Raw genomic sequence first — 24,401 nt, forward strand, 5'->3', positions numbered from 1 at the left:
TTGTAATAAGGGAACATCTATAATTATGGGGGATTTTAACTATCATATTAATTGGACAAATCAAATTGGGCAGGGCTGCCTTGAGGATGAGTTCATTGAGTGTATTAGGGATGGGTTTCTTGAGCAGTATGTAACTGAACCGACCAGGGGGCGAGCAACCTTAGATCTGGTCCTGTGTAACGAGACAGGATTAATTAAAAATGTCCTAGTAAAGGATCCCCTTGGAATGAGTGACCATAACATGGTTGAATTCCATATTCAATTAGAGGGTGAGAAGGTTGGATCTCAAACAAGCGTGCTAAGCTTGAATAAAGGAGACTATGAAGGTATGAGAGCGGAATTGAGTAGAGTGGATTGGGAAAATAGATTAAAGGGTAAGACGATACATGATCAGTGGTGTACATTTAAGGAGTTATTTTACAACTTCCAAAAAATATATATTCCACTGAGAAGAAAAGGGTGTAAAAGAAAAGACAGCCATCCGTGGCTAAGTAAAGAAATTAAGGATAGTATTCGACTAAAAACAAGGGCATATAAGGTAGCCAAATCTAGTGGGAGGATAGAGGATTGGGAAAACTTAAAAGACAGCAAAAAATAACAAAAAGATTGATTAAGAAAGGGAAGATAGATTATGAAAGTAAATGAGCAAAAAATATAAAAACAGATAGTAAGAGTTTTTATAGTTATATAAAAAGAAAAAGGGTGGCTAAAGTAAATGTTGGTCCCTTAGAGGATGAGACCGGGAAATTAATGGTGGGAAATATGGAGATGGCAAAAACACTGAATGAATATTTTATATCAGTCTTTACAGTAGAAGACACTAAGAATATCCCAACACTGGACAAACAGGGGGCTAAAGGGGGGGGAGGAGCTAAACACGATCAAAATCACTAAGGAAGTGGTACTCGGTAAAATAATGGGACTCAAGGCGGATAAATCACCTGGACCTGATGGCTTACATCCTAGGGTCTTGAGGGAAGTGGCGGTAGGGATTGTGGATGCATTGGTAATAATTTTCCAAAACTCCCTGGACTCGGCAAAGGTCCCGGCAGACTGGAAAACTGCTAATGTAACACCCTTATTTAAAAAGGGCAGTAGACAGAAGGCTGGAAACTATAGACCGGTTAGCCTAACATCTGTGGTAGGTAAAATTTTGGAGTCCATTATTAAGGAGACAGTAACAGGACATTTGGATAATCATAATTTAATAGGACAAAGTCAGCATGGTTTTATGAAGGGGAAGTCATGTTTGACAAATTTGCTGGAGTTCTTTGAGGAAGTAACATATAGGGTGGATAAAGGGGAACCAGTGGACGTAGTGTATTTAGACTTCCAAAAGGCATTTGACAAGGTGCCACACAAAAGATTATTGCTTAAGATAAAAAATCACGGGATTGGGGGTAATATTCTGGCATGGATAGAGGATTGGCTATCTAACAGAAGGCAGAGAGTTGGGATAAATGGTTCATTCTCAGACTGGCAATCAGTAACTAGTGGTGTTCCGCAGGGGTCAGTGCTGGGTCCCCAACTCTTTACAATCTATATTAACGATTTGGAGGAGGGGACCGAGTGTAACATATCAAAGTTTGCAGATGATACTAAGATGGGAGGGAAAGTAGTGAGTGAGGAGGACATAAAAAACCTGCAAGGGGACATAGACAGGCTAAGTAAGTGGGCAGAGATTTGGCAGATGGAATACAATGCTGGAAAGTGTGAGGTTATGCACTTTGGCAGGAAAAATCATAGAGCAAGTTATTATCTTAATGGCAAGAAACTGGAAAGTACTGAAGTACAAAGGGATCTGGGGGTCCTGGTGCACGAAACTCAAAAGGTTAGTATGCAGGTGCAGCAAGTGATTAAGAAGGCCAATGGAATGTTGGCTTTCATTGCTAGGGGGATAGAATATAAAAATAGGGAGGTATTGCTTCAGTTGTACAAGGTATTGGTGAGACCGCACCTGGAATACGGCGTACAGTTTTGGTGTCCATACTTAAGAAAGGACATACTTGCTCTCGAGTCAGTACAAAGAAGGTTCACTCGGTTAATCCCGGGGATGAGGGGATGGACATATGAGGAGAGGTTGAGTAGATTGGGACTCTACTCATTGGAGTTCAGAAGAATGAGAGGCGATCTTATTGAAACATATAAGATTGTGAAGGGGTTGGGTCGGGTGGATGCGGGGAGGATGTTCCCGATGATGGGTGAAACTAGAACTAGGGGGCATAGTCTTAGAATAAGGGGCTGCTCTTTCAAAACTGAGATGAGGAGGAACTACTTCACTCAGAGGGTGGTAGGTCCATGGAATATGCTGCCCCAAAAAGCTGTAGAAGCTACATCATTACATAAATTTAAAACAGAAATAGACAGTTTCCTAGAAGTAAAGGGAATTAAGGGTTACGGGGAGCGGGCAGGAATTTGGACATCAGTCTAGGTTCGGATCGGTCATGGCCCTGTGGGTAGCGGAGCGGGCCCAGGGGCCGTGTAGCCTGATCCTGCTCCTATTTCGTGTGTCTAATTCTGTTAGATTCAGGAGATGGTTCTGTGATCGTGGATTGGCGGTTAGGATCAGATCAGCCATGATCTTATTGAATAGCGGAGCAGGCTCGAGGGGCTGATTGGCCTACTCCAGCTCCTATTTCTTATGTTCTATTTTTGCTCCATTAATGTTGTTGCTTGGTGGCAGCAGAGAGCAGGCATTGTACCTTAAAGGGGAAGAAAGAATCAAAAGGAAAATCTACATCTGCAGAGTTAGTGACAAAAGGTGAGGAAAAAATTGCTGAACAATACAAAACTATAGTGCAAGGCTAATCAAATTGGGAAACCCTAATCATTACCTAAATGTCGGATTCTTTCACTGCAGATTATAGGTTTTCTTTGATTTAATCCTAAAACAAAATGTTTATTTTGGGGTAAAATTTTCGCTAAAGTTTTGATTAAGAAATAAACACAGCCTAAATATGTGAAGAAAGCCTCCTTGCCCTCGCTTGCCGGACCAGAATATACCTGTTGCTTTACTAGTAGTGAGTTATCAGGCTGGTGAACGGGTTAATGGTGCTGCCTCTTGCTCAGAATACTTTACAGCAAAATCGACTATTTTCAGTTCATTAGGATCTATAATAAGCCCGCTCCACAGGAATTTGTCACTCTTTTCCATTTTTCACACAACCCTGTGGAGGTGATGTGGTCTTGCATGATTTTTGGATGAGTCTATGTTTAATATGAATCAGATCAGTCACACACACAGACCCTAGTGTTCGGTGCTGAGGCAATCCATGCCGTAGCTTTTTAGTTTTCTGCTCACTTTTGTTGTCCAATACTTTCTGAAATCTATTTCTGAAACTCTGCACTTGAACACTTTGGTGAATCATCGAACAATACCTTGGATACCTTTGTCAAGGTCTGCGACTGTCTACAAACCAGTTAGCAGAGCTTCCCCCATGTCCTCGCTTTTCACACCACTGGCCTCCGCTTTCGATGGATCATCTTTTATCATTTCCGCCACCTCCAAACACATCATCCCCCTCCTTTCCTCGCTATTGGAAAGGACCATTCTCTCCGTGATACCCGATCACTCTTGACAAGGGATCCGTATAGCCAAAATGTGGATTTGTCTGTTCTCTCCACAGATACTCCCTGAAGTGTTTCCAGCATTTTCTATTTTCGTTTTTAGTAAATTTGGGATTGATTTTAGGCTGTATTTTCTCTGCACATTTTTCACTTTATCTGTATATCGAGCTTTAGTGTTGTAACTCTATCACAGGTTCATCATACTGAGTGAAAAGCTCTTCTGTACAAGACCATGAATCATAGAATCTTACAGCACATTAGAAGACCATTCGGCCCATTATGCCTGCACCAGCTCTTTGAAAGAACTAACCAAATTGTCCCACACCCCCACTATTTCCCCATAGCCCTGCAAACCTTTCCTTTTCAAATATATATCAAATTTCCATTTGAAAGTTACTATTGAATCTGCTTCCACCATCCCTTGCAGGCAGATCGTAACAACTCACTGCATAAAAACATTTCTCCTCATCTCCCCTCTGGTTCTTTTGCCAATTATCTTAAATCTGTGTCCTCTGGTTACCGACCCTCTCGCCAGTGGAAACAGTTTCTCCTCATTTACTCTATCAAAACCCCTCATAATTTTGAAGACCTATTATATCTCCCCTTAACCTTCTCTGCTTAAAGGAGCACAATCCCAGCTTCTCTAGTCTCTCCACGTAACTGAAGCCCCTCATTCCTGGTATCGGTATGGTAAATCTCCTCTGCACCCTCTCCAAGGCCTGATGTCCTTCCTAAAGTGTGGTGCCCAGAATTGGGCACAGTACTCCAGCTGAGGCCTAACCAGTGATTTATAAAGGTTTAGCATAACTTATTTGCTTTTGGAAGGGACTGTTCTCGCCATGACTCACCAGCTCACCCTTGACCTGCTGAATATTTGCAGGTCAGGCAGTATCTATGGAGAGGACAGAGAAATCAACATTATAGATTTACTGTGGGTCAATGTTTAGTGACATTTTAGTTGCCAGTTTTAAGAAAGCTTACCATTTGTGAGTTGATGCTGTCCTGGCAATATTTTTTTGGCTGATGTATCTGTAAGCTGTGAAGCATTGGAGTAAATTTCACATTCACTAAAAAGCAACGAACCAAAAAATATACTGTAGTACTTAAACGTTCTCAAACACAGTGCATTTCACTATCAAAAATGTGAGAATTTTTAGAAAATTAGACATTTTTCACCCTCATTTTAATTCTCCTCCCCGTCTGGTGACGGTTAGATTACTGAAAATATAAAGTCAAAAAAATCAGCGAAGTAGGAAACAAGAATGATAGGAGAAGCGAGTTTCCTACATTACAACAGTGACTACATTTCAAAAGTACTCTACCTCTCTTTCCTCCTTTAAGATGCTCCTTAAAACCTACCTCTTCTGCCCTAATTCCTTACATGGCTCGATGTCAATTTTTTTGTCTTATAACACTCTTGTGAAGTGCCTTGGGACGTTTTACTATGTTAAAAGGCACTATATAAACACTTGTCATTGTTGTTGTTGTACTCCATTGGCTGTAAAGCGCTTTGGGACATCCTGAGGTCATGAAAGGCACTATATAAATGCAAGTCTTTCTTTTCTTTCAATAGACTGAAAAGACAATTTTAAGGCTATGCTTATACTGCTACTTTTGCATTGAGGCAAAGTATTTCAGCAGAGCACCGAAGCAAAAGTGCCTGTATAACTCTGAAGTCAGGTCCTGATGTCACTCCAGAATACCTCAAAAACCCCCTCGGAGAGCTCGCCTTGCTCTGCTTGGGCTCAGCACTAGATGGAGTGTTGCTTCAGTCCAGGCTTTATTGTTTGTTGTGAATGTCCAGCAATCTTTCTCTCCGAACTTTTCTCTTTCCCCCCCCCTCCGCCCCCGGTTGGGTTAGGTGTCTCCTTCCTCCTCAGCTGAGAGTCCAGGAACCACTCTGGGGGAGAGTTGCTGACGTTTGAATCAGTTCGATAGCAGGAGTGCTATTTCGGGGGAAATGGGAATTACGGGGGGCTCGAAAGCAAAGACACAGCAAACATTTCAAACCATGCCTTCAGGGTCACCTGTGAGCAGCACTGCAGGAAATCCACAATTTGGTTTTGAATCTCCTGGCTTTGAACTTTGAAGCAGGTTCAGGAGTAGGAGGCTTTAAAATAATTAGGAACAATCAGAAGTGAACAAATTATGCCACCCACAACTGTATTCCCCAGAATTAGGGTGAATTACTTAATGGCTAAATCTATGGCACTTGATAGAGATTCAGTTGCTCAATGTTGGGCAATGCTGTGATTTTGGGGCGTAATAATCCATCGTACCAAACCTATTGCTCTTTTTTTATTCATTTACAATAATTGTTTTCTTTCTCTCTCCACAGATATGGTCTTATTTTGTCTAAGCCAAAGCAGAATGTTGTCATGTTGGCCAAACCCTCTATTTTTGATGACTCAGATGATGAAGTAAGTTACATGTTTTGATTTTAGCAGGTATTTCATTATCTTCTGATTTCCCATATCCTAATGCAACATGATGCACAAGGTAGTGATGTTTCAAACATCAAATGAATCAAATTAACAAGTTAAAAGTTAGTTCAAATATAGTTTTTTTTGGGCTAGAGTTGTTGGGTTTTAATTTGAAAATCATTGTAAAAAGTGAAAACACTATTTTAGATGTTGCAAACATCTTTGGCAGTGTTGCAGTTTGTGCTTGCTCCCAATATATTTCCCTTGCCCTTGTCACAAAGGGCTTCTGTACGCAAGTCCATGCTCCCTATGATTTGAAACTTCATCTTGTGTGCATAGTGTATGAAATATAGCATGCAGCAGGGCAAACAATTCTCCCTTTTTATTCTAAAGTTGCTACTAGATAGTACATCGGATTTCACTATATCAGGTGAAATTTCAGAAGATGGAGGTTATCATCCAAGCAAGACACTTTGTTACAAGCTTAACTATTAAATGGCTTTATTCACCCAATGGTATATGCCAAAGCAAGTAGTATAGGCGAGATATTGAACAGTACTTAAAGTCACTCGAAATAAGCTGTCAGAGAATACTCCTTTAGAGCTTGAGTTGAAGTAGGTTTCTGAAAGAAATATACAATCTTGTTCCTTGGTGAAAACAGAATATTCTTTCTAACATTATGTAAGTGCAAGTTTATGAAGCTTAAGTGATCTCTTTTCTCCGTTAAAAAATAAAACAATAGCTGCCGATAGGTGAGGTGTGCTTTCTTTATACTCCTAATTCCTTTAAAGAACGTGCGCTTACTTTGAAAAACACTCTTGTCAGATTAAGATGATTCGTTGAACAATACCAACAATATTTATACAAGATAATTATAATGAGGAAGGTCATTCCACTCATCCTTCATCCATTGAGAAAGATCCTCAAGTTCCCTATTTCAATATTAATTTTTGTTTAAGGTCTCGGGCTTCTGTCTCCACTACTCTTCCTGGAAGTGCGTTCCATATGTTGACCACTCTTTTTATGTACAGAAGAATTTCCTGACATCAGTCCTGAATTACGTTTACTAGTTTGAATCTATTTCCTCTTGTCCTAATCTCTCAATTTAATTTGCAATCGTGTTCCGTTTTTACCGTTTCTATTCCTTAACTATCTAGTGTAGCTTTATAAGGTCATCTCTCTGACGCCTCCTTTCCAGACTGAAAAGCCCAACTTTCTCCAGTCTTCATAACTTAGACTATTGGCATTAGGGATCAGCCAGGTGGCTTTTTTCTGTACTGCCTCCAGTGCTTGATTACTTCCCTTATGTCTCAGCAATCAGAACTGGATGCTGCATTCAAGGTGTTGTCTGACCAGAATGTGTTATAGTTTTAGTCACAACTTCCTTTGACTTGTATTCTATTGTTTTGACTATGTAGTTAAACATTCCATTAGCTTTGTTGATTGCTACTCTGCATTTGTTGGATGTGGTGAGCTTCAAGTATACTAAGACACCTAGGTCTCGCTTGGCTTCATCCTTAACTTTCAATACCATTCGTGGAGCATGTGTATCTTTTATTTATTCTTCCCATGTGCAGTATTTTACATTTGTCTGTATTAAACTTCACCTGCCTTTGCTCTGCCCACCTACATATTTTATCAAGCTCATTCTGTAATTTCTGAGCTGCCTCCTCCATTGCCCCTCCTAGTTTGGTATCTGCTTCAAGTGTCACCACGTTGCATTGAGTTAACTGAACCCAAACCATTTATGTAAATTAGAAACAGTAGTGGTTCCAACAGCGAGTCCTGGGCACCAGGCTCGGCTCCCCCACCCCCAATCCTGACATATTTCCTCTATTGACTACTTGTTGTTTTCTACCCTTTAGCCAATTACAAGGTACAGGAAACTCTTTTTTAACCGGGACCGGCGTGGTGCCGGTTTATCAAAAAGTCCGTATTACAGAGAGTTATAATTAAAAGGTACGAGAGCTCCGCACACAGCAACAAATCCAGGCTTCCCTGTTGCTTAGCAACAGCTGCAAGAACCCCGGCCACAGACCAAGCGTCCCTGTTGCTTAGCAACAAGTGCAGAAACCCCCGATTACACAGCCAAGAATCAAGAAACGGCCACTAATATGAAGAAAAACTTAACTGAACCTACTCCTGAATTTTGCCGGTTAACTGAGATTTCCGGTTGTTTTGGTGCCGGTAAATCGAGAGTTTCCTGTATAGAATCAAAGGCATGATGATGACCACGTGGGGTGTTGAGGTCTCTCCAAGTGTACCTCACCTGGGTTTGGGCACTTTGGCACAGTTTCAGGCCGCAATAGAGGTTAGACACATTCCTTTCACATTGGCTCAAAGCATAGTTTAATTAGATTTCTTTGGATGAAAAGCAAGCATTTGTCTTCCTCCTGTTAGTTCTGATGGAATTACAGGAAGTCTTCTTGTGGTATATCATCTCTTAGCAACTTTGCAATCAAGACATTAGCATATCAGAATATTTTGTCCTCTTCAAAGAGGTACTGTGGCAGTAAAGCAGACATCTCATCACTAAGCAGGCATGCTGAATTTTAAGGAAGGTGCAACCCCACCTTTTTGAGAGTGGTGTTTAAAGCTACAGGAAACTTTGTGCTATCCGGCACCGACGGGACCGAGCTGTTGCCGTTCCCTCAAAACTGCCGGACACAGCGTTAATGTTGAAGCATACGGAGCTTTTCATCTCCGTATCTGACAACAAACACTGTTGCTTAGCAACAGCTTCTAAACAGTCGGCCCGTACCTTGGAAGCCTCTCTCTGAAGCTTGTTGCTAAGCTACAGAGACTTTGCAGAGCTGTTGGAAAAAAAAAAGCCACGAAAAGAAAAAAAACCTAACAAAACGGCTCCTGATTTTTGCCGGTGGCTCGAGCTTGCCGGATATTTAGCCTCCGGATAACAAAGTTTCCTGTACTAAGGAAAAAGAAGAGAAACCATGGACTAAAATTCAATTTTGAAAGTATGCGTGTAGACTATTCTTCAACAAACTTCTTCACAATCTTTGAAACAATAAATAAATTGATTCACTGCATTATTCCTATTTTTGTCTCCAGTTTTTTTTTGCCTTTTCTCTTTTTGTTCTTGCTGAGGTGTAATTTTGTGGGTACTAGAAACAAGTCGTTTTTTTCCCCCTTCTTCCCTGTCCCCAACTCGGGAATGCTGAGGCCAGTTGTTGAGCTACCCCAGCGAAGAACAACGACTGCGTATCAAATACGGGATCTTCTTTTTCCTGTGGCTCAACTACTCATTGGATGGACTCGTCGTATAAGCTCATTGATACCCCCCCCCCCCCCCCCACCTATTACATTACATGTAAATTTTATTTCAAAATAATGTACAATCCCAATCTGTAATTCTAATTTAATCTTTTAAGACTTGAATTAGCTCACTTTAATCGGTTAAATAATTTCTGTAAAGCTGTACATTAGACAGAATTAACAATGTGGTAATAACATTTAAACTTGACTCTGCCTTAACAAAATATCTATTCCCTGTTCTATGTAAGTGTGTACACAATCTAAGGATATAGGAGCAAGAAGAGACCATTTAACGTATTGTTCTGTCATCCAAGTCCTTTTTCTTCTCAGCCCTGACCTGTTTCAATAATAATCCAATACAAAGGAGGAGAAAAAATGACTATTTAATAAATAAACTAAACCAAGTACTGTATTGTTACATTTTTATGTAAAAATGTTTACTTCTTAATGGAACAAGGAATCCTCTTTGCAGCTTGCATTCATTTGAAATAACTCTCTCGAAGCAATTTGAACAAACAGAAACTAATAATTTGTATATAAGTCTAATAAGAAACTTGCTTTTTATTGCAGCGATGCTTGATGTGGCTCAAAGTGCCCGAAAAGCAATAAAACATTGCCTTTGGTTTGATTGTATCTTGTGGAGATAAGATGTGTGTTCTTCTGACTAAAATTACTTCATTAGTTTAGTAATAAATTGCGAATGATGTAGATAAGTAAAAATCATGGTAGGTAGGGAATCTCATTTCCTGTGAGGTCTGAAGCTGCATGTCACTTTTGATATTTCAAACCTGGCTCAGTGTGCTGCAAAAACTTTACTGTACACTTGTTTATGTTTGTCATTATAGCATTACATTTTACTGTTGGGGGCAGGGAAGGAAATGAAAGAGCAGAGACAAGATGAGGTAGATTTTAGTATAAAATTTGGAGCACAAGGTATTAGCTTTCATAAACACAATTTATATTGTGGCTGGGAATGGCAGTAGTATCTGTTTTTTGCCGTCATTACACCTTGGGAGAAAGGAATCATGATTAAAATGGCTAAAATTACAGGAAATTACATATTTGCTATCCATCTCCAGCTCAATAACGGGTGTAGTTTGATTGTCTGGTTTAATGTAGGCAGTCTTTCTATACAAGCTCAAACAGTTCAAATCCATCCCAGTTACAGGTTTTGTTTGTAATTTTAAGAGATATAAACATGATCTAGTTGGGTCATATCTCTCACTGTAACATGATGGCCGTAGTTATGCAGCCATTTTGGTGTTAATGCAAACTGGTTTTGGGGTTACATTACTCGATGTTGACAGTATAACTCGAGTCAGATTCCAGTCTGACTTCCAGTGCACTGAAGACAAGTGCTGTGAAAGACCCTCCACGAGGTTGCCTCGTGTCATTTGGGGCTTCGCATCCACGTGGGCGGGGGAGGTTAGGATTACATCTCCACTTGCTGCAAAGTTGAGTTTTAAAAATTCTTGGTGCTGTGCCAGATCTTTTGGGTCCTTCTTAAATTCAGGATTGACTTTTTTTTTTTAGAGAGATTTTGAGAAAGTAGGCACTACTGTCACTGGTGAGAAGACATGTATGCTTACACCCATGTGCAGAGTTCTGTCCTGGCAGGCAAAGTTAGAGTTGCAGCTCACAGTATATTTTGGGTCTTGTCAGCAGTGAAGTTGTATGTCTCTGACCGGTAGTGTAGTATAACTGCAGCATAACATACAGGGGACTGTGCTACAATATGGCAGCTGTTTCTGTGTCTTGGATACTGAGGATCCACTGTACAGGTAATGACATTATGCATATTATTTTTAATGTGTGACTTGAAGGTGTTCCTTATTAACGGGTACAATTTAAGGATTTTACTGGCCTAGGCGGGTCCGATTTTTTTTAGACTGATGAGAACCAGTGGATTCAATTTTTTTACAAAAGGCAAAATACTGCGGATGCTGGAAATCTGAAATATAAACAGAAAATGCTGGAAATACTCAGCAGGTCAGGCAGCATCTGTGGAGAGAGAAACAGAGTTAACGTTTCAGGTCGATGACCTTTCGTTAGAACTGGAAAATGTTGCAGATGTAACGGGTTTTAAGCAAGTACAGGTCAGTCTTGTCATCTCATAAACTCATCAAACCAAATTGTTGCTGAGAAACCCCAAGCAGTTTCCTTGGTTGAGGTTCAATCCTATTATACATTCCTATTTCTTACTTTTTTGAATGTAATTGTTTTGTGAAAAGTTTGTTTACAAAGGATGTCTTCCTGTTCTCTCTCCCGCACTATCTCTTTCTTGTACTGAATTACCCCAGGACTTGAATATTTTAATTGAAACCTGAGCCAGCATAGAAATATGGCTGATCCCATTTTAATAACCGCACATGGCACGATGACCCCAAGCCACAAATCTCAGCCTGAAGGCGTTCGACTAAGTTTAAATGCTTCTGCTTTAGTTCTTTCTATGTTAAAATGCATTTAATGTGGAGTTCCAGTTGTAGAGGGGAGGAGGCAAGAACAGAAGGGAAGGGCCTACAAATCCATTGGGTGGTGGCACATAACGGGCGGTATCGAATCGGCCGCCCGTTACACGCAGCGGCTGGTATTCAGGTGCATTGACTGCAATGAAACTGAATATCGGGCGCGGTGTATAACGGGCGGCCGATCCGATGCCGCCTGTTTTGTGCCATGGCCTGAGACAAATTTCTAGGCCAAGGTGTGTAATTTAAATGGCAAAAGGGGATGGCAATGGGGCAAATAAAGAAACCAAAGATGGGTCGAGAGGAGGTGTAAATGGCAACAGCAGAATCATTACCAACAGCTGCAGTCCGAAAAGCTGGGAGTGGTGGTTATGACCTGATTTTATAGTTCTAGTAATGGGATTAGATTTTATAGTACTTATCAAAGTTTATCTATCTACTGGTTTCTGTTGCACTTATGTCAGTCTTGTCATCTCATAAACTCATCAAACCAAATTGTTGCTGAGAAACCCCAAGCAGCTCCCTTGGTTTAGGTTCAATCCTATTATACATTCCTATTTCTTTTTTTGAATGTGAGTAATTGTTTTGTGAAAAGTTTGTTTACAAAGGATGTCTCCCTGTTCTCTCTCCCGCACTATCTCTTGTACTGAATTGCCCCAGGACTTGAATATTTTAATTGAAACCTGAGCCACCATAGAAATATGGCTGATCCCATTTTAATAACCGCACATGGCACGATGACCCCATGCCACAAATCTCAGCCTGAAGGCATTTGAATAAGTTTAAATGCTTCTGTTTTGGTTCTTTCTATATTAAAATGCATTTAATGTGTAGTTCCAGTTGTACAGAACTGCCCATCTTTTTCACTGCTACAATATCTTTCTCAAAGAATCTTAATGCTAATATTTTTACAAGTGTAAAAGATTTATATTTGAAGGATTTAAAAAAGAACACACTGCGCTGGCCAGCTTCTGTTCATTTGGTAGCTTGTGGGTTTTTTTAAGAACCTCTGACAAATGAAGTATTAGTATTTTTCCAAATGCTGTATTATTAATATAACAATAATTTTAAAAATGACTGGGATTACCGGCGCTTTGAAGCAGAACATTTAATAAAGATTTGATTGTATCTCGCAGGCATCTAGCAAAACAGGAAATACCTATCAGTCAGCGGGCTTGGGAAATGATTATAGTAAATTGCTGGTGTGGTTGAATTTGCATTTTATTTTATTTGAAGTTTTTTTTAAAAAGAGCACACGCAAGTGAATATTAGAATTTATTCTGGGATTTAGCTTTAGACACAGTTCTTCATTATTTGCTACAGTACACTGCCTTGCTGTCCAATTTTCTCACTATTCATAGAAATTTTATTTTATCTAAGGAACATTAATCCTAACTTGTATAGATTTCTGAAATTTGATAGTATATTAATCCAGTGCATAGACTTTAAAATGATGGGTTTGAGATCATTAATGGGGAACGAGGTCAGTTAGCAGATTGGCCAGGGCGGCTTTCTCCAACTGCTTGCAGCTGCTCTGAGCCCTAGTGTGTGCCTGGGTGGCCTTTCAGTTCTGAAGAAGGGTTTCGACCTGAAACATTAACTCGGTTTCTCTCTCCACGGATGTTGCCTGGCCTGCTGAGTTTTTCCAGCTTTTTCTGTTGTTGTTTTGGCCTTTCCATGACTTGTGGGTACTGCAGGGCAATGAGAACTGGGTAAAAAAAAACACTCGGCCGTTGGGGGAGCTGTGCCAAGTTTGCCAAAGTCTAATAAAAAAATAGCTTTCAAAAAATGGCTTAAAACTGTCGACATCCAAACGTTGTGCAAAATACTTGTTAGATTATGGTTGAAGTATAAACAGTTAAACACCACTTCAGCTCATGATGCTTGGGGGGGGGGGGGGGGGGCTTCCGTATGAAGTAAGTTTAGTTTATAGACGTTCTGTGTATGCCTCCTGCGTGTGGACACTCTACTGTAGAGTGATTGACTGCTCAGTCCCTGGAGCCTGCACTACAGTATAATCTGCAGTGTATATCAGTGTGCAGTTTCATTAATGGCACTTTATAAAGCAATCCATGTAACTGACACAGACTTACTTGCTTTAGTGGGGCAGTCGCTGCAACGCGCATTTTAGAAGCACATTGGCATTGCTTTGTAATTTGTTCAGGTACAGGAATGTTCTGTCCATTCTATAAGGCTCTGAAGCATTAAATTCTCCTTTTGAAGTTTTGCTCTGATCAATGCCTCTTTCCCAGCCTGTTTTAAAACTCCCCCTTGATTTAAGATTTCATTGTGAATTAGAGCATTTGGTTTTGGAAAGGCTTCCATCAAAGATAGTAAATGAGATGCCGATTAGTTTCTTTTAAAAAAAAAATAAGCTGGTCAAATATGTGAGATATGTAGTGGTCTGGAGATTACAGGAATAATTAATCCCAGTCCTGTTGTGAAAGCGATGTTGTCTATGGCATGCAAGAGATCAAGAGTCAAATGTATTTGATTAATTTATCCTACTGGCTTTTGATTGATTGCCATTTAGGATCCGGGTGGAATTTCAAAGCTTTATTTGTTAGTGTGAATAACCACAGGTGTGAACCCCCCATCAGGAAATTAAGTTGAGAGTACGTGATTCTGTGAATTTAACACTGGCGACCCCTCCCACCCATAATCTTACCCAAACTGAAAGAAGCCACAAATGCTACTAAGTGGTGAAATAAGCATTCAGTTCACCCGACTTCACTGATTTTTTCCATTGTTAGCTGCATTGCTGTGAGATGACACTGCGCAGCAATGTGGCACCTCTTGCATGTGAAGGTGAATCATCTCGGGCCACTCTCGTCTACCTCCATAGTAAGCAGTTTCAAACACTAGCTGAGGACTTGGAGCACGACTCCTATTTTTTCACCTCTGAAATGACTCATTGTGCGGCCTGGGAAGATCAAGTGGACTGAGGGTTAATAAAATAGGATTCATATCCCCCATGAAGTTATGAGTGTAAATTGAGGTGCTCTTTGAGCATTTGCATAATTTGTTGCCTGTTCCCATGGCTAATGATGTGCTGTGCTATTTTATGGCGAGTGAGCCACCTTTGGTGCGTGTTTTGTGTTGTGAGGAGTTTTTTTCCTGGAAAGAATTGAATCTATTACTGAAACAGTTTTGATAAAACTATAGGCCCTTCCTCCTTTTTTATATTGCATATTTTATTAAAGCACAATATTCAGTTTACATAATAAATCACTTGCAGTATTGATAGCAGGTTTAAAATTGACTGTCCACAACTGTACTCCACGCTATAGCCTCGATATAATGCTGCAATATTACTGTACAAATGCTTAATGTATTCATATGAAACTATTGGATGTTTTAACAGAGGCATTAATCCATTCTAATAATTTCATACAAATATTTCAAGTATTCTAATATACAGCACAATTTCTCGACTCCATTTGCTAAGTTTAATGACTGACTATCACTTAGTTCTGTAACTCATTTTAAATACTACTTTGAATATTAATGTGTCTCCATTGGCTTTTGTGATTGATTTAAAAAAAATTGTAAGTGCTGCATTAATCATTAATCTTAAAATAACAGTTATTCCACATAATATGGATATTATTTTGATAAAAATGAGAGGAAAAGTGTATTGGCAAATATGAAATTCCTTTTGGTGATTGTAAATTAGCCCTGTGCTTAGAATCTGACTATTATTGGTTCTTTCAGGCACTCTCTCATACACGTGGTTACCTTTGCAGTCAATCACTACCTCCAGCAATTGAACTCTGTTGATAATTTTACGTGTAAAGGCAGAGAAAAAATATTTTCCAAGAAAACAACTATTCAAATATTCTTTTCTTTCTCACACTCTCACACACACAGTCGCAATGGGTAAAAATTTGAAAAAGATTTAAGAAGAAATGGTCAGTGTAATTCATATTAAATTTTGTATTGTTGGCTAAATATATGGAACAATTAATTGCAAGACCTCAGACTAAGTTTGACTGTTGATCACATTTATTTTCTGCTTGCAGACTTCGGTCAACGAGAGTCTTCAGAAGGAGTCGCTGAAGAAAAAAATGATGAAACAGGTACATTTCTGTTTAAACTTTACAAACCATAATTTTTAGCTTACAAGCAAATGTGTGTGTGTGTAAATTTTAAATGAATTCATCAGTGATGAATTCTCATTACTTCAGTAAATACCACAGTAAAACTTCAATGCGACTGTTGTAAAATCATCATAGAAATTCAAATATTCCGCAAGAAAATGAGTTTCATGTGTGGTTGTATTGGTTACGGCAGTCTCCTCAACTGAGGAGATGTAGCATGGAGGGGAAAGGGTAGGGAATAAAGGAGGGGAAAACAATCAACAATTATAGCAAAACTTAAATTAAAATGTAACCACACAGTTTGAAAGGGGATTCATTTGTCACACATTTGCAGTATACACATTGGTAGAATCAGAAGCTTCTATGGACATGGTGGTGGCCAATCTCAAATGGCCATCAAACCATAGTAGTAAATGGCCAAGATGTTAACTAGATTGAGCGTATATTAAACTCTGTTAGCTATAATGACCATACGAACACCACTTTGTACTACCAGACATTTTGGGATTCGGGTTATTATCTGCTGCTGATTTTCAGATTTTTCACACTCATTCTGGTATATATGTCTGCTACTTTTAACTCTAACATTATTTCTTAGTTAAAAGCTGTAGGTACATACAGTACCAAACAACTTCCACTTGAATGGATAGTTTAATATTTCGACGGGTGACTTGAAATGTATCACTGAAGTATTAAAGATGAATCACTGTGAGGTCTGTATGGGTTTAGCATGCTTGCTAAATTACGTCACACAGTTATGCCCACTAACTCCAAATACTTTTAATTTAGACATCTATTTGTGGTTAAAACTGGATCTGTAGTTAAGTGACTAAATATGGCTTTGTGGGAAACTCTCTTCCTTGGAATTCAGAACTTGAGCACACTCTTTGCCATCCCAAATCAAGCACATTTACAAACCAAATCTTAATGCATCTTTTGCAAGCTATTTTATATTTCAAGGTCGTTTGATATTAAGTTATAATTAGTATTGCTCAATGAGAATAAAAAAGATGATCTCCTGAATCAATAGAACCAGAGAGAAAATCCAGTTACACTTGGACATGAAATATCCAAACTGTATGGAAAACACTGATTTGATTCAGTCATGTCAGCTGGATGATCAGTACACATGTATCGTGGACATCTATAAAAATAGTTTGGGATATGTAGTGTCATTCTGTCTTTCTCATTCCCAGGTTACTGCATGGATAACACATGATGACAAGTAGCTCTTTTACTGCTAAACAAAGAAGGAAATATCATTTATTTATGTAATACCTTATTTCTCCTAACATCTCAAAACTATTCACATATAATTAATTACTTTGTGGAGCAGTCACTGTTGAATGTAGCAGCCACTTTAAGTTGTATTTTTATAGCAACTTTCATGTCTCCAGGTTGCCCCAAAGCACAGTCAACAAATTACTTTTTGAACCTTAGTCATTGTTGTTTTGTAGGCACATGTGTCAGCCAGATTGCACGCAGTAAGGTGCTACAAGCAGCAAATGACCAGTTAATCTGTTTTGGTGATGGTGGTTGAAGGATGAATGTTGGCTAGGATACCAGGAGAACTCCTTTCTTTAATATTGCCAAGAGATCTTAACATCCACCTGAGCCACCAGAATGGAGTGTTGGTTTACTGTCTCACCCAAAGGCTGGAACCTCCAACAACGGAGCACACCCTTGGTACTGCACTGAATTGTGATTGTGGTGCATTATCCTTCCTTGACCTTGCTGCAGCTTTTGACTCCGTTGACTGCACCATCCTCTTCCAACACCTCGCCTCCATTGTCCATCTTGGTGGGATAGCCCTGACTTGGTTTCACTCTTTCCTAAATTCTTCCATGGCCTTTCCCCTCCCTATCTCTGTAACGCCATACTATCCACCCCTGGAATTCTCCATTTCTCTTGACAATGGCTTTTTGTGTATCTCCGCCCCCTCCCTTTGCCCCACCATTGGTAGTCATGCCCTCAGCTGCCTAGACCTCATACTCTGGTAACACCTTCCTAAACCCCTTTGCCTCTCCACCTACCTCCTTGAACAAGCTAATATTTCCTTTGACTCTGCATCCATTTTTTTTGGATTAGACCTCTGTGAATTGCTTTGGACGTTTTTCTGTATTTGCGGCACTAGATAAATGCTTGTAGTAGTACTGGTTTATTTTTATGATCTTTCCTGTTTTATGGACGAAGTTGTCTTCTTCCACGATGAATTACCAAACCTCAAGTTTGAGCATTTGATCAATATCTAGTATTTTTTTTTTGAACAGACTAAGTTAGAAATACAGAAGGCACTGGAGGAAGATGCCACAGTCTATGAATATGACAGTGTTTATGATGAGCTTCAACAGAAGAAGACGGAAAGCAACGCAAAGTTACTGTCTGGTACAAATAAACAGGTAGATGTACTAATTGAGAAATTATTTTAATTTTGCACAGCTGAGATTCCCTCTTCTAAAGAAAAAAAATCTCCCCACCACTGCCCTTTTTTGGGACTTTCCACAGCAAGGGCCCTCTCTGGCCAAGAGAGCATTCAGTTAATATAGTCCTAGTCCTCTGCCAGCACTGGTCTGAAACCACCCATCAGGCGGTGCATAAAATTAACTTGCGGTGTTGCACTCTCTCATTTTATCCCTCTGACCTGGCCAGTGTTTGGTACTTAAGCAAAATACTGTTGCTGCTGAAAATCTGAAATAAAACCAGAAAATGCTGGAAGTACTCAGCAGGTCAGGCAGCATCTGTGGAGAGAACAACGTTTAACATTTCAGATCGATGACCGTTCATCAGGAAAGGTCACCGACCTGCTTCTCTCTCCACAGATGCTGCCTGACCAGCTGAGTGTTCCCAGCATTTTCTGTTTTATTTAATGTTTGATAATTCCTTGGGGAGGAAGCTTGAGGATTGAATATATAAACCCATGTCCTATTGTGCCACTAAACTATCATGCTGTCAGCCAGATAATTAATTTTTTAGCTAATTAATTGCTAATCCAAAGCATTTTGCAAATGCTTTTAATTGGTGATAAATAGACTGAAAGGCCACTCAAGCTTTGGCAATAAAGAGATTCCTTCAGGATGGAGCATGTTAGAAATAAAGAATAGTGGACCAGGTTAAATAGTAATTAAAACTTCTATTGCTCAGTAATTATTTTTGTTTGGGATGTTCATAATAGATAGAAAGTGATAATGATGTATATTGTTTTTATGAGTTACGAAGTTTTCATTCCTCTTTATGATGCGTTCCTTTCATATCTATTCACCGCAGTTTAATTTTTTTAATAATTGAAATTGGTATTTAAATTGAAGTCAACAAATCTTGTCCTTTTTGTATGTTTACTCAATTAAAATAAATGTTTGTTATAAAGGTCAATTATGCAAAACTAACCTCTCTTTTTGGCTCAGATTTTTCAGTTGTAATATTGATGCTAGTCCACTTAAAATTAATTGGTTACAATCAAAAAGTCTAGGTCTGTATGTCTACAGGGTGCCTAGAAACAAAAGGGAAACACTCTAGCATCCTCAAGGAACTGAGTCAGAAAATAGGCAAGCCTCTGGGTAATATTTTCAAGCACTCCTGCAATCCTGATAAGAAATGGAGTAAGGTATCGGTATCGGGGAAATTATTCCCCAATTTGTCTAACATTGGAGAACGTACCGGAGACCATTATCAGTATTCAAAAAAAAAAAATCATAGTTGGGAAGCAAGCACAGTTTTGAAAGGAAAAGTTCACCCTTCACAAATCTATGGCTTCAGTCATTGTCCTTACCATAAAAATGTCCATTATAGAATGCAACAGATTGAGGTAATATTCATTTGATATCCTGGACAGTTTTTCACTCGACTATCTTTTCAGGTTAGGAAGGAATTTCAAGAGTCCTCCCTTGAGGAAGTGTTACTAATAATTATAAATCTTCATTAGGGGATCGTGTAAATTGGGGATAGACCATGATGGTGGTAGGAAAAATAATGGCATCCCTACTAAAGGAGAAAATAGAAGAACACCTAAAAACCAGAAATATAATAAGAAATAGTCAGCAAGGATTTCAAAAGGGAAAATCTTGCTTGACCAACCTCATTGAATTTTTTGAAGAGGTAACAGAGAGAATAGACAATGGTAATGCAGTAGATGTAATTTATCTAGATTTTCAAAAGGCCTTCAATAAGGTACCCCATAATAGACTGATGAACAAGGTCAGAGAATGCGGAGTCAGGGGACATGTAGCAAAATGGATAGCTAGCTGGCTTCAAGACAGAAAGTAGGGAGTAAAGGGTAGCTATTCACAGTGGCAGAAGGTGGGTTGTGGTGTTCCACAAGGATCAGTGCTGGGACCACTGTTGTTTACAATTTATAATTAACAATTTAGACTTTGGAATCAAAAACACAATTTCTAAATTTGCGGATGACACCAAATTGGGGGGGATAGTCAATACTGAGAAGGATTGCAACGAATTACAGGAGGACATTAATAAACTTGCAGAATGGGCATATAATTGGCAAATGAAGTTCAACACAGATAAATATGAGGTATTACATTTTGGTAGGAAGAATAAGGAGGTCACTTATTACTTGGAGAGTGCGAGTCTAGGTGGGATAGAGGAACAAAGGGATCTTGGAGTACAAATAGGCCATAAAAAAAGCAAACCAAGCACTAGGGTTTATTTCTAGAGGGATAGAATTGAAAAGTAAGGAAGTTATGCTAAACCTGTATCGAACCTTGGTTAGACCACACTTGGAGAACTGCGTACAGTTCTGGTTGCCATATTATAAAAAGGATATAGAGGCACTGGAGAGGGTGCAGAGAAGATTTACAAGGATGATACCAGAAATGTGAGGGTATACATATCAGGAAAGGATGAACAGGCTGGGTCTCTTTTCTCTTGAAAAAAGAAGGCTGAGGGGTGACCTAATAGAGGTCTTTAAAATTATAAAAGGTTTTGATAGAGTGGATACAGAGAGAATGTTTCCACTTATGGGGAAGAGCATAACTAGAGGCCATCAATATAAGATAGTCACCAAAAAATCCAATAGGGAACTCAGAAGAAACTTCTTTACCCAGAGAGTGGTGAGAATGTAGAACTCGCTACCACAGGGAGTGGTTGAAGCGAATAGTGTAGATGTATTTAAGGGGAGGCTGAACAGGCATATGCGAGAGAAGGGAATAGAGGGATATGCTGATAGATTTAGATGAGGAAAGACGGGAGGAGGCTCGTGTTGAGCATAAACGCCGGTATGGACTGGTTGGGCTGATTGGCCTGTGCCGTATATCCTATGTAATATGTGGTCAGTTGGGAGGAATGTGCTTCAAGGGTCTAATAACGTAATGGCCTTTTCTCATTCCATGCTTTGTAGGCTATGTTCATATTGGTAAGTTTAAAAACTGATTTTAGTTGAAGACTAAGTTACCAGTTTTCACCCCCCCTGTATCTTTTCAAGCCCAAGTACATTGAGAGCCTACTGAAAGCTGTAGGGGAGCGCAAAAAGGAGCAAGACAGAAGGATGGAACGAAAAATCCAAAAGGAACGAGAGGCTGAAGGAGAGAAGTATGTGGACAAAGATGCATTCGTCACTGCTGCCTATAAAAAGAAGCTCCAAGAACAAGCTGAGGAGAAAGAGCAAGTGCGCAGAGAAGCGGAATTGGAGGGTGAGTTATCATGTATCTGTGCATGAATAATGCACCGAAACCCTGTACTCGACTTTAGTAATCTAGGTTATTTCAAACAACAGGATGTCGTCAGAATTCAGGGCATACTCAAGGTTGCAATTTGTTTTGCGTAGGAATATCACCTTGTTAAAATATCCATTTGGCGTGGTGGGTTCTGTCTTAATGTTGTATGCTCCGAAGGGGTTACAAATTCAAAGGAGATATGGTGGAGGGCGTTCCCTCTCCCCCCACACTAAAGCCATGGCTCCATGTAAAACAGACGATGAACACCTCAATTTGTACCGAAAGTTTATTAAAATCTCCCTTTTTTGCTAACTCACCTATAATAGTAAACAGGAGTATGAATTGGCCAAAATTTGTTATTTCCCATTAGTTTCTGCAAAAGATTTGAGCAGGCTGTAGATCAGCAAGGTGCAACTGAAGAGATGGTGCTGATCTTGGACCTCTTGAGAGATGCATAGAATCTGGACAGTATAGACTTGCAGGTGAGCTGCAGCATATAACACTTGGCACAAAACTAAAAAGGCCATCCATGCTCCAACCCTCTACTTCAGAGCCTTTCTAAAGATGTGTTAAGATTTAATTCAAGCTTATGAATTCAATTTTGCACATACTCCAAATTTGCTTTACTTTGCCGACACAGAGGTAGCACTGAAGGACACAAGAACTGCCGTATGCCGATTAGAAGCAGCCAATTTGAATGCTGGTCACTGATTATCATCGTAGCTCTGAATATAAATAGGGATTTTTATTTGTTGCGTATTTTTACACTGAAACCCAGTGCCGTAATTCAGCCTTCGGATTCCAAAGATGCAGAATGGTGCAACCAATCAGACGTACTGGAAAAGAATTGTGCACTGCCAAGGAAGTGGCATATACAATTACTGTGCCTTGTACCGACCGCTGCAAAGTTATTCATGCACACCACGTAACCCAGGCCTGAAGTTGATTAGGCTGCTGAAGAATGACAGTTTTCAAAATGGGAATATATGAGGAAAAATGTGCAGTAGATTATACAAATGCAGTGTCATTTTGGATTGGATTCTACAATGCCATCAATGTAACACACTTTTCTATGAATTGCAAGCTTGTAGGTGATTGTTTCTACCCTTAGAATACTAGCAGGCCCAAGGAAATGAGTCTTCTGAGTGATGTAATGTCATTCTGCATATTCGTCAGTGAGAAAGCGTAGATTTTTTTTAAAGGCTGTTCGGCTGCAAAAATTATTGGCCGTCAGCAATATTCTGCTTCATAGAAGTACATAATTCTCATCAAAATCGTTGATTACTCGTATGTAGTTATCAATCACTTGAAAATGTTTTAATGGATTTAATACTAATCATCCTTTCATAAATTGGAAAGGATTGGAGCCGCTTGACACACAAAGATTTAATGTGTGAGGGGGAGGATATTACAAACTGATCTGATTAATCCACTGTTTTGAAAGTTATAAAGTATAAATGTAAATATGTCCAAGCAGTAAAGCAAACTGCTTTCAGGACTTGGCTTTCCTTGGCCCTATCCTGCATGCTTTATTGTAAGGAAATGTGGACACTAAAGATTACATTTGGATTGCTGGCTTAAAAAGTGTTTAAAGAAAGGCAGGACTTTTTTTGGTTTCATTATTTTTCTTTTGAAAGAAACAAGTAAGGAACGAACTCTACATATCTATCTTCTATATATAAAAAGTTGTGTCTAGAATGCATCTGTCAGACTCTTCTGTTCCAGATTAAACTTGGAGCCTGAAACATACAAACACATCCTTAGCTGAAAAATTACTCTGACCAAACAGACTGTGATTGACCCAAGACCTTATTTTAGAGCAGTTGGACTTTGTGGCCTTAAGGGATGCTGGTCCACCTTAGCAGCAGAATAATACTTGGTGCATTATGTGGCACAGCACTGCCATCCTAATTATAAAACCAGTGCATCATCGGTCATCCCAGGAGCAATATGACTGGAGATTCACTAGTTCATTATAAAGCACGTCTTTTACTGCTGATGCTTTTTTTGTTCTTGTTAGCTTCTTTGGATGTAACTAAACAGAAGGACCTCAGCGGTTTCTACCGGCACTTTTTGAATCAGAAAGTGGGTGAAGAGGTGATTCCAGAATGCAGCATTCGTGGAACCAAAGGGTAAGATGCATAGTTGTACTGCAGTATTGGTGCCTGCAAACAGATAATGTGATTTACAAGTGAAATGTGTACATCGGTAACTAAAACTAGCAAATTGACAAAAAACAACAGGAAATGCTGGAAAAACTCAGCAAGTCAGGCAACATCCGTGGAGATCTCGCCTAGCTTCTAATACCTTTTATTGTCTCTTTTACTTCTTTTGTTTCTTTCACTTCTTTTGTCCGATCGCAGCCCTGCCTTCGATCTATTTTCTTTTCTTTCCAGTTTTGAAGAAGGGTTCGACCCGAAACGTCAACTCAAATTTCTCTCCACGGATGTTGCCTGACCTGCTGAGTTTTTCCAGCATTTTCTGTTGTTATTTCGGATTTCCAACATCTGCAGTATTTTGCTATCGTACTAGCAAATTGACAATGTAGGGCTTGCACAAAATATTTGTCTGTATATAACCAGAGCCAAGCATGCAATTTAGGTTGTATTTAATATTTACTAGCTGTCAGAACCATTTCCAAAGACACATCATGATGAATGAATGCTGTAAGCTGTGTCAGCTGTGGCTCAGTGGGCAGCACACTCGCCTCTGAGTCAGAAGGTTGTGGGTTCAAGTCCCACACCAGGGACTTGAGCACATAAAACTAGGCTGACACTCCAGTGCAGTGCTGAGGGAGTGCTGCCTTTCAGATGAGACGTTAAACCAAGGCCCCATCTGCTCTCTCAGGTGGACGTAAAAGATCCCATGACACTATTTCGAAGAAGAGTAGGGGAGTTCTCCCCCGTG

The 24,401-nt window shown here is 39.5% G+C and overlaps 1 protein-coding gene across 1 annotated transcript in view; it reads left to right on the forward strand.

Moving 5' to 3' along the window:
- The window catches only part of nsrp1 (nuclear speckle splicing regulatory protein 1), a 41,403-nt gene that overhangs the window by 10,760 nt on the left and 6,242 nt on the right, over positions 1 to 24,401 (forward strand). The window contains exons 2-6 of the mRNA XM_085964980.1: positions 5,906 to 5,987; positions 15,751 to 15,807; positions 18,099 to 18,227; positions 21,263 to 21,470; positions 23,515 to 23,626. Coding sequence (XP_085821106.1) covers positions 5,906 to 5,987; positions 15,751 to 15,807; positions 18,099 to 18,227; positions 21,263 to 21,470; positions 23,515 to 23,626 — 588 coding nt within the window. The remainder of the gene's footprint in view (positions 1 to 5,905; positions 5,988 to 15,750; positions 15,808 to 18,098; positions 18,228 to 21,262; positions 21,471 to 23,514; positions 23,627 to 24,401) is intronic.

The sequence above is a fragment of the Somniosus microcephalus genome, chromosome 22 (assembly GCF_052327205.1).
Source record: "Somniosus microcephalus isolate GS21.2 chromosome 22, FLI_Smic_1.0, whole genome shotgun sequence".
Classification (NCBI taxonomy): domain Eukaryota; kingdom Metazoa; phylum Chordata; class Chondrichthyes; order Squaliformes; family Somniosidae; genus Somniosus; species Somniosus microcephalus.